This window comes from Drosophila willistoni, chromosome 3R (assembly GCF_018902025.1).
Source record: "Drosophila willistoni isolate 14030-0811.24 chromosome 3R, UCI_dwil_1.1, whole genome shotgun sequence".
In the NCBI taxonomy this organism is placed as follows: Eukaryota; Metazoa; Arthropoda; class Insecta; order Diptera; family Drosophilidae; genus Drosophila; species Drosophila willistoni.
Window position 1 is genome coordinate 32,355,739 of NC_061086.1, and position 10,907 is coordinate 32,366,645.

Genomic DNA, 10,907 nt, shown 5'->3' on the forward strand with positions numbered 1-10,907 from the left:
CAAAATAAACTCAATTTACTCGGTCAATCAACTTTAGTTGGGCTAAAGAATTAAATGTTTGAAATTTTTAACTAGAATTTAAAACGTAGAGAAATTTAAGAATTTTATTATAACATATTTTCAGCATACTTCTTTTGTTTATAAGAAAATCAATTATATCAAAATCTATAATTTAAGGCTTCTTTCGATTTGATGGATTTTTTAGCAGTAAGAAAAAACTATTTATTAACTCATCAAAAAGAAGAATAAGAAGAAAATTTAACATAGAAAGTGAACTCCGATTGGTAAGTACTAGTAGACATTTTTTAATGACAAATTATCCACCAAAGGAAAAAATATGCGTAAGTAGGGTAGTTTAAGATAAAAGAAGAGAAGACCGAGCCTCAATTTCTATGAGCCACCAGAAAAGCTTCCTTGATGCTAACTGGAATTCTTTGTCTCTGATCCATAGGGATGTATCAAATCTTTTATTTTCAACAGTTAAGCTTTTTGATTGTATTGACTTATTATTTGCTCTTCTCAGTATGTGGTAAAAAATAGGTATGCCGTAACTGTCTTTTATGAATCCTCTTTTATCTAGAAGTAGGAATGTTTCCCGTTACATATTGCTTGGTCTAAGTAGAGATCATCTTCATAGAATGGAGTTTTAATAAGATCCCCAGACAGCGGCAAATGTGCCTCCTAATTAGACAAATTATCCACCACTTTGGGCTCAGAAATTGAGGTCCTTTCATTGTTTTTCTCTAAGCTTTTCTTTTAACTTTAGCTTTTATACTACTGATCTTAATTCTATATTCCCTTCACTCAGAAGGTCTCTTGTCTTCCGATCAAAATCTTATAATATGAGATTTTTCTGTCAGGGACCACACTGTGGGTCTTAAATTTCTATACCGATCTTTCATTTCCAAAATATACGAATTACCCCATTAAAATAATGAAATAGATCAGCCACTGGTTTTCAGAGGAATATGAAACATATAAACTAATTAGTTGTCTATAAAGGTAAACCAAAACTTTTCAAATGAAGATTTCGAGTTATGCGGCTAGGGGATTCCAATCAATATATCTAAAAGTGTAAATTAATTTTTTAACAAAATATTTAGTGCAAGTCACAGCTGGCTTTGGCAGCATCGCACAGAGATTTCCAAAATTGAAAAAACTACAACAAAAAAAAGGGGCAAAAATATATATTTTCATTCTGATCTGTTTGTGTTTTGGTTTTTTATTTTGTAGATGCGTTACATCAGTGTTAACTTTCCCATTATACACACAAGGAATATTAATGTATGTTTTGATTTGATTTAATTTTTTGTTTTGTTAAAATTGAGGAAAAAGTGCAGTGTGATTAGCAAGAGATGGCGACCAGCAAGTCCGGCGGTATGAGCAACAAAGTGACCACTGTGGTGGCCACTGCTGGCTATGGGCTGGACATTATGAGCGAGATTAGCTACACCGATAGCAAGGTGATAGGCAACGGCAGCTTTGGCGTGGTATTCCAGGCCAAATTGGTGCCGTCCAATGAGTTGGTGGCCATTAAGAAGGTCCATCAGGATCGCCGCTTCAAGAATCGAGAGCTGCAGATCATGAGGAAATTGAAGCACGACAACATCGTGACTCTCAGGTATTTCTTCTATTCGAGTGGTGAGAAACGTGATGAGGTATATCTGAATCTGGTAATGGAGTATATGCCCGAGACGCTGTATAAAGTGGAGAGGCAATATGCGAGAGCCAAGCAGACGCTTCCAGTGAACTATGTGCGTTTGTATATGTACCAATTGCTCCGGAGCATGGCATTCCTGCATAGTCTGGGATTCTGTCATCGTGATATCAAGCCGCAGAATATGCTACTCGACGCAGAGTCGGGTATCCTGAAATTATGCGACTTTGGTAGTGCCAAACAATTGATCAATGGTGAGCCGAATGTTTCGTACATCTGTTCGAGATATTATCGGGCTCCGGAATTGATTTTTGGAGCCACGGATTATTCAACTAAAATCGATATGTGGAGTGCTGGATGCGTGCTGGCCGAACTGCTATTGGGACAATTGATCTTTCCCGGGGAATCTGGGGTAGATCAGATTGTGGAGATAGTCAAAGTGATGGGTACGCCCACAGCTGACCAAATGCACGATATGAATCCTAGCTATAAACAATTCAAATTGCCTCAACTGAAACCGCATCCGTGGCCCAAGGTCTTTCGCATACGCACACCAGCCGAAGCCATTGATCTGGTCTCGAAATTGTTGGTCTATTCACCCAGTTTGCGTGTCTCCCCGATGATGGGATGTGCGCATCCTTTCTTTGATGAGCTGCGTCAGGATCCGTTTCAGGTGTTGCCCAATGGAAGAAGTCTGCCGCCCTTGTTTAATTTCACTGACCACGAGCGGTCCATAGAGCCAAGTGTTATGCCCCTGTTACTGCCCAAAGCGACGGCACAGCCAGACCGCGATTTGGGTGGTTCACGCTTGCGAAATACAGCTGGAGAGGAGTGTTTACCCAAAGGCAATGTTGTGACACCCAAACTGGTGTCCATTAAAAAACCTTTAAGCACTGGCGAGGCCGTGGCAAAACAAAGTGAGGCAACGACAACGCATCGACGAGATCTGGGTAATGGGGATCATGTGGTGCATGTTCCGGTGGATGAAGCCTCAGCGGAAAGCGAAGCTCCTGACGAACACGGAGCCGATGAAGTCGATGTTGATGATGATGACGAGGATGAAGATGATGATGCGGCTGCAGATGATGAGGATTATTCTGATCAGGATGACGATAACAATAACCATAACAATGATGATGATGACGATGATAATGACGATGATAATGACGACGACGACAATGATGATGATGACGATGATCATGACAGTAATACCGTTAGTGATGACGAAGATGAATCGGATGACGATGAGAACAATTGACAAATGATTTTTAATTATTGTTAGGCTGATTCGAATTGCATTTACTCCCAATTGTTATAAGCAAATAAAAAAAAAATTTTATGTTATTTAATACAGTCGAATTCGCTTCCATCCCATCCATCTCCCCCCTGACCGTGGCTCCCTAACTAATTTAAGATGGCAAATGGACATTCGAATGGAACGCCTAAATTGCTGCTTAATTATTCAAATATATCTCCCCTCACCCACCCCCCGACTCTCAGTATTGTATGTGGCGGCGCCTTCTTGTCCTTGTTGAGTTCTAAATATAAATTTTCCACTTTTATGGGACAACAACAACTAAGACCAACGACAGGGCACAACACGCACACATGTCCTCGCTTCGCAGGATATTCCTGCTCCATCCCACGCCTGGACTGTGCTCGTCCTTTTTGCTTTCCTTTTTGTGTTTGTTAATGTGGTAAAATGAATTTTCAGTTTCATTAGTTAAATTGAATAATGGAAAACTTTGTTCGCCACATTTGCCTTGTAGTTGTTGTTGTTGTTGTTGTTCCTGTTGGCCTTGTCTGGGTCTGGCTTTGGTCCCGGCAGCGAAAGTTACACTTCCGTTAGCTACACACACACACACACACACACACACACACACACACACAGGGCAATAAAGCAAATTTATGCAAACGATAAATTTCGTGAGAGAGCGAAATGTTTGTTTTGTTTTTCACCAGTTTCGGTCTTTGGGTGTTTGGCTGCTCCACTTGGTCTCTCTCCTTGTTTTGGTTGATACCACCAATGTAACCGATGCCACCGACATTGTTTTTCTACCCTGCCCCCAGCAACGCGTCATGCATATTTTGAAAATTGGAAACTAAATATGTCGAATATTTCCCTTTGTTACTCTATAATCGGTATTTAAATATTTTGAAAATCCATCTCAAATATTTTGACATAACAGAATCTAAACTTTTGGTTTATCTTTATCTCTTATCTCTCTTTATCTTGTGGCTTTTCAATGCAAAAACTAGTTGAGAATCATAACTTAGAAAGCGGAAAATTCTTCTTTTTGTGCTGCATATGAAAAATCATTCGTAAAACTTTCATCGATTTTGGGAAAAGTTCATTAAATATTTTTACTATATATTTATTTCACCAGCTAAGAAATATGTACAATCACTTGAATTTATATCTAGTTGAACTTAGCATAAAGTTTAATACGCTTAAATGAATCAAATTCAAGAGAGTTAGAAAAGTTATCGCCTAATTCGACTTTGATTACATATCATTTGAGTTTGGACATCTTTCCCTTTTATATGCCAAAAAGAGAAAAGAATATTGCATGAAATTAAAGTCTCTGTTGGATATTTTTAGAAGTGACTATAACTTTGCCACACACATACATACACAGGAACACACTGGCAACAGCAACAACTCTTCAAGGGCAGGCACTCTGCACGGTTCAGTAATAAACACGCCGACGACTATTTGCAAAGTGTTAGCTGCGGGTGGATGTGGGCGTGGTCGGTTGTAGCTACTAGAAGATGGTAGATGGTAGATGGTGTTCTGTTGGGTTACCCGGGTGGCAATAGCTACACAACCTTTGACTGAAGTGAGATTACGATATGCTACATAATAGAAACCCATGCAGCCATGAACAGAATAGGAGTTAGATATACTAGAGATGATGTTTGGTGAGGGGGGATGGGGGAGGGGGGCGGAAAATGGTTAGGGAACGTAAGCAATGAAACATTTTTCGGCAACAACAGCCCAGGGGGGCATAGCCGTAACTTGCAGGCATTTTACGGCCTTTTGGTTTGTTAAGGCTGAAGGGGGGAGGGTATGGGGGGGAGGGGGGCATACCGTGTCTGTGGTTCTGCTCTCAATGAGCAGTACTAACAAGCAGCCGCCCAAGGTGAATGTGGTTAAAATGTTTTTTTTTTTTGGTGAGAAGTGAAGCAAGAGCAAAGTATTTGCATAAACAGCCAAACCTGAGAACACCAACGGGCAAACAAACAAACAAACAGACAGACAGACAGTCAGAAAGACGGACAAACAGTTAGAGATAGCCAGAGAGGTGAATGAAAATTCTTCCTGTTGCTATCAGAGACAGAGTGGAGTAGAGTAGAGTGGAAGTGGAAGTGGAGAAGTGTGCTACCAGAATTATTTTATTTCCGTTTCCGGGCACGCACACACACACAAGTTGAAAATGCGCCTGCGGTGGCTACCTTTCTGCACCTGCACATAGATAAATAAATTTTCACTAAATGCAGTTTTAATGGTCTCTTGCATGTACCCAGAGAGAGCCATGCCAGAGATGCCAAATATGTTGGCCAAATAGTTTAACTGTAGATTTTCTTATACCCTTTTGCAACCTGTAACCCTGTGACCATTTTGATACTCAACACTTTTAGCACACAAATGTATTTCAAATGTTGTTTTGTTACTGTTAAGGCTGAAATTGAGTGGGAAGTTGGTGCGGGGGGGTGGAGGGAAAATACCTATGCGGTTAGTCGAAATATAGTAGTTGAGTTTAGTTATGCGATGCTTTGCGGTTTTACTTTGACTATTTTTGCGTGCACAAATTCCACAGAACATTGCCAGACACTCTAATTAGGAAATTGTGCACTTTAATGTTTGTTTGATGCAAAAATTCATTATTAAATTTACACCCCAGGCCCACATGGAGGACACCAAAAACGAAACGTCTGTGTGTGTGTGTGTGTGTGTGTTAACAAAATGTAAAAGTTTTCACCACAAAAGCGTGACATGTTGGCCATTTATGCACTTGGCAAGTTTCTCTTTTCGTTATAAAAAAAAAAAAAACTAAAGTTTTAATTGGATTTGTGATTCAATTAACAGATTTGTCAGCTAGGAATATTCGTTTTTTGATAAGTGACCAAATGGGAGAAAGGCGAGATGAGAATTTGCTTTATTCGATTTACCTTGTGGAGCAGCAATTGAGAATTTATTGAAATTGATTTGCCATTTTAGCGGTAAGATTCAGTAAGTAGCAGGCAATGTTCACTCTCAGCTCAGCGTTTAATTGAAATCTTTTAATTAGTTTGATTTTCCAATCAAGTGGTCCCACTCCACTATAATATCCACTTACTTCTCTTCAATATTCTGCCACAATTGTGGTCTCTGTCTCGTACTCCCGTCTCACTCGTTCCTTCCTTGGTCTAACATTTAACGAAAGCCAATTAGTTGCAATGCCTTGGAGTATGCTTTTGGTCTGGTTTGTGGGGTCTCGAATTCCAATATCCATTATGTTGTTCGAGGAGCACATCGATTGTCTGTCGATTACAAAATCTGTGTGGCCCCCCCAAAATGTCCCTCCCTCCCCCTCAAATAAGTAAGCTCTATGCAAAAGTCCCTTTGCCCCTTTCCAGCAATCGCTTGAGTGGCCGTTTTACTCTGAAGTCTCAACCTTTCCTTGTTCTTATTGTTACGCAACATAATCATTATCTTTGGCTTAACTTGAGCAGCAGTAAAAGTCCTGGAAAGGCAGTAAGGAGACGTAAAGGATTTCGCCTATTGATTCCACAAAGTGAAATCCAAATCCACATGATATCAATTTGCTTTCAACGTTATGCCGTTGGCGTAAATAAACGAAACAGGCAAACTGACAGACAGACAGACAGACAGACGGAGAGAGTGAGACAAGCAGACAGGATTTTCGTGTTATGTGGTAAATGGCAGAAGGCGGTGAAATCTGAGTGATTTCTAGCGCTTTATATTGAGCCGGGGTTAAGTAGAGCAGAGAAGACCTCAAGTTAAATGTTGCCTTTTTTGTTGAGCTGAGGAAAAGTAATTGTTGGCTGTAGATCATCATCAGTATCATCTATTTCTGCGGAAATACGTGAAATTGTCTGCATCAGGAAATAAAATTTACCTCTGCAACTGATTTAATGCCGATATACATGTCTGATTTATCCCCATTCAAATCAGTCCATGACTTACCCATTGAAATTTGTATAAGAAATAATTTAGGATAAAGACAACTTGCAGTCGTAAGTTATACCATAATCAGATCTTTACAATAAACTGCAAATATAATTCTCAGATTACCTAGAAACAACTCTCTAAAGTTAAAAACAAAACAAAACAATAGTTGCACGAACGAACTCTATGAGAATTCATTTGGAAAGTAATTGAAAGTAATTACCATAATTTTAAATTTTCATTATACCCTTGCAGAGGGTATTATAAAATTGGTCAGATGTTTGTAACGCACAGAAGGAGACGTTTCCGACCCCATAAAGTATATATATTCTTGATCAGCATGAGAAGCTGAGTTGATATAGCCATGTCCGTCTGTCCGTCCGTCTGTGCGAATGCGTTCTACTCAGCCGTCTTAAGAGCTATCGGTCTGAAATTTTGTTTCGAGGTTTTTTATTATCCGGGAAAAATAAAGTATGAAATTCATAAGGATCGGACCACTATATCATATAGCTCTAGAAGAACTAGAAGAAACATTTTCATAAAAATCGGAGTATGCTATGAAATTTACATATGTGATAATATTGGATATAAAACCCCAGATCCCAAAATTCGAATGTGATCGGATCAATATAACACACACAGACGCAACGCTACATGAACTGTATGTGTATGCGTGCAATGCTTTGCTTTGGGAATAAGGGAAGAAGAAGAACAAATTGTAAAATAGAGAGTAAAATTGTTTTGTTTGTATATTGATGAATTGAGTTGCAGAAAACAAATTTTGAACATGTAAAATTATTATTACCAAGGACTGCAAGGGTATATAAACTTCGGCATAGCCGATGTTAGCTTCTTTGATATTTTTCTAGTGATTTCCTTCCTTATAAATCTAATATAGATAAACTGGTTATCTCATTTTGCTTAAGATTCTTTTATATACATTTTAACTAATCTATCTTGTTGTTAGATTATTGTGTGATATGGATTTGGTATGAAGCTTCCTCATGACATCTTCCCTGATGACTTCTTCGCCATGACTTCTTCTTTCTAAGTTAATTTGTGTCAGTTCTAAATTCAGTTGCATTTTGTCATGGGTTATTGAACTCAAACTTTTTCTGAGCATCGAACTAAGAATATTTCTGACAACACTTTCATTTTTCACTCATTAGGATATGCCACTTAGCCACTTATGTCTAGTCTATCTGCATATAGCTGGCATTAGTTTCACAGGCAACTTCATTTATAGTTCTCCTGAAATCTTTGCCACCAACATTAAGTTTTTGCAGCCAAACTCCTGTGGCCTGGAAACTTAAAAGAAACTCAAAAAAAAAGAACAAAACACAAACCCACTGACAAATCCATTATAAGCTTAAGCCAAAAGCGTAATGTAAACTTTTCACACGAATTGCGGGTCTCAGTTTTTCCACTCTCGATCCCCCCCTCCCCACGTTTCCTGTTATGACTCAGGGGAGTCTCTTCCCCTGAGAAGACTGAGCAATTATTTTAAATGCGACGTCAACGCCAGCAAACACAAACTAACCAGACAAACAGCGAAAATGCTCCAAGATGCAGATTCAGATGGAGATGGAGATGAAGATGGATATGGAGTTGGGAAGGCAGAGAGAGTGTTGGATGTTGGTTGCAAACTCTTCATAGACGGCAACGTACGTGCATAATTAATTCAGCGCATAAATTCAAGACGTTGCCTTAAAAGAAGACATTGGCCAAGGCGTAAGGGTAAGTCTATGAAATTATAAACTTTATCCTTAAGTCGCGAGTGTCAAATGGCGTCGGTGATGTTCAGGCTACTGGCTTTTTGATGTCATCCTAGATATACATTCGAACAAAACCCGACTTTAAATAAATTAAAAAACATGAATGATTGTCTTGCAAAATGTAATGAAAAAATATCCCAAAATGCAAGACACCGACTTAATTTTATCCTTATTTTCCTTTAGCTAGGCTTTAGCTAAGATTCTTTCTTTTATTTTCTCCTCTCTTTCTCCCCTCGAATCAAATTTATACTTGTTTTTATGTAGGGTATACAATAAGACGGTTGAGTACTAGTTTTCTTCAATTGCAAACTATTTCACTTGGTTGGGGAATTCAACAATAAAATACTCGGGCAAAGAATTTATGAAATTACTTGAAATTTGAGGAAAAAGGAGGAAAACATTTCAAAAGACAGTCAAAAGAATATAAATATAAATAGAAATTGCACACCAAAGTAAAGAAGGATGCCAGACATTGAACATTTTCATAACTTTCACACTTGTGTTAGATATTTTGCCACTTATTGTTAGACCTCTAAGGCCTTCAATAGAGTTCATCTGTCAGTTTTTAGCGAAGTGGCTTCAAGTGCTTTTGGCACTTTGCATTTTCGCATTGTCAGCAGACGGTGGCAATATCCTTTGATGCCTGGCAACAAGCTCCTCAAACTCCTTTAACTTTTGACTTGCTCTCGCTTCCTCTCTTCTTTGGTGTTTTTTGGTAATTGAAAACGCAAGTTAATTTCTCACTTCCTCAAATCCTGACAGAGGAGGAGATTCTTGCACTTATTGTATTAAGCAAATGCTGTTGGCAAGTTTTTCATAATTAGTAAAGTTTTGATTGTGCCAGAAAATTTTCTGTACATATTTCCCCATTTTGCTTCAAATTGATTTCAGTCCATGGAAATCAACATAAGCCGACAGCTGGCAGCACTTTGCATAAATACAGAGAAGTAGGCGCCACACAGAGATATATATTTTTATGGCCGTTGGAGCTGGAGCTGGAACTGGAGTTGGAGTTGGAGCTAGAGTAGTATTCAGGACGATCCATCCATGCCATGAAAGGCTATCAAAAGCAGCTTTGCACATCATTGTCAGTACGGACGACAGAGAGAGAGAGAGAGAGAGAGAGAGAGAGAGAAAGAGATTTCGTGTACTCAGTTTTGGGCTTGAGTTCGAACCGCATTTCCACATATTCTTGCCCAGCCATCCCATTCCATCCCATCCTCATCCACGCTTACTACGGTCAGGAAGTGCATCAATTTTTGCAACAAAAAAAAAAAAAGGTAACCAGAAAAAGAGCTCTGGCTCTGGTCTACAGTGGTTCTTCACAATAAATGCTTTACTTTTCGATACAGAAGGCTAACATATTCCAATGTAAGTAGCTTAGAAGATGTTTTAACTGCAAAAAGTCCTCACTTCATTGATCACACACACATTGCACAAAGAAATATTCAAAATTTGTTCAGGCACAAGCGATAAGCAAAATGCATATGAAGTTTTTCTCATTCTGTCTCGATGTAATGGAGCATTTCAAAATGCAAATCGTGAAATTGCGGAAAGGAAAACTTTGCCGCCGTACCATTTTGCCAAGAGTTACATAGATAGGGAGACAGAGGGAAGAAAAAAATCGTGTCCAGTCCTTTCATCAAACATCAGGAACTCTGATGGTACCACAACTACATTGCACTTGCCACATACAGGTGCCAGCGACAATTGTCACAGTCACGTAAGGATCAAAAGCAGACAGGACAGGACAGGACAGCACAGGACAAGCAAAAAAACATTAAACGACGAAAAAAACCCATCACCATCTATGACATAGATGCAAAAACAAACTGTCATAGGAAAAATATGCGTTCTACCACCTGGATAGAACCCTATGTACAGTTCGCTCATATCCTGCCAGTATTGCATCCGGTCCGTGGGTCCAAGCACACACACACATTCACCCACCCACCCATCCATACACAAACAAACACAGAGAATGAAGCTTTCATGCCATCAAATTGTCTGTTTCTCTCTCTCTGTGGGCGTCGGCATTGACTGAGAAGGTTTGCCAGTTGTCCATTGATTGATTTCAGTTTGGACCAAAAAACAAACTAATAAATGAACGCCCAGCTCCAACCCCCATCTGGACATATAGACAAACACATATCAACACTTGATTTTTCACTTGGTTTTTCTTTTTATAATTCAATGTAAATAAACTTTATAAACTTTTACTTTAACAATCTTATTAGCTTGAAATTTTGGTGAAATGGGCGCAAGGCATACGTTATACGGTAGCTATTGAGGTGCAACAGTG

At 39.0% G+C, this 10,907-nt stretch overlaps 1 protein-coding gene across 1 annotated transcript; it reads left to right on the forward strand.

The window, feature by feature from the left end:
- The first annotated feature begins 1,191 nt into the window (after positions 1–1,191).
- LOC6649874 (putative glycogen synthase kinase-3 homolog) lies at positions 1,192–3,006 on the forward strand. Its single transcript, XM_002072229.4, has one exon. The coding sequence runs from the start codon at positions 1,356–1,358 to the stop codon at positions 2,913–2,915; it is 1,560 nt and encodes a 519-aa protein (XP_002072265.3). The 5' UTR covers positions 1,192–1,355; the 3' UTR covers positions 2,916–3,006.
- Positions 3,007–10,907: the final 7,901 nt, after the last annotated feature.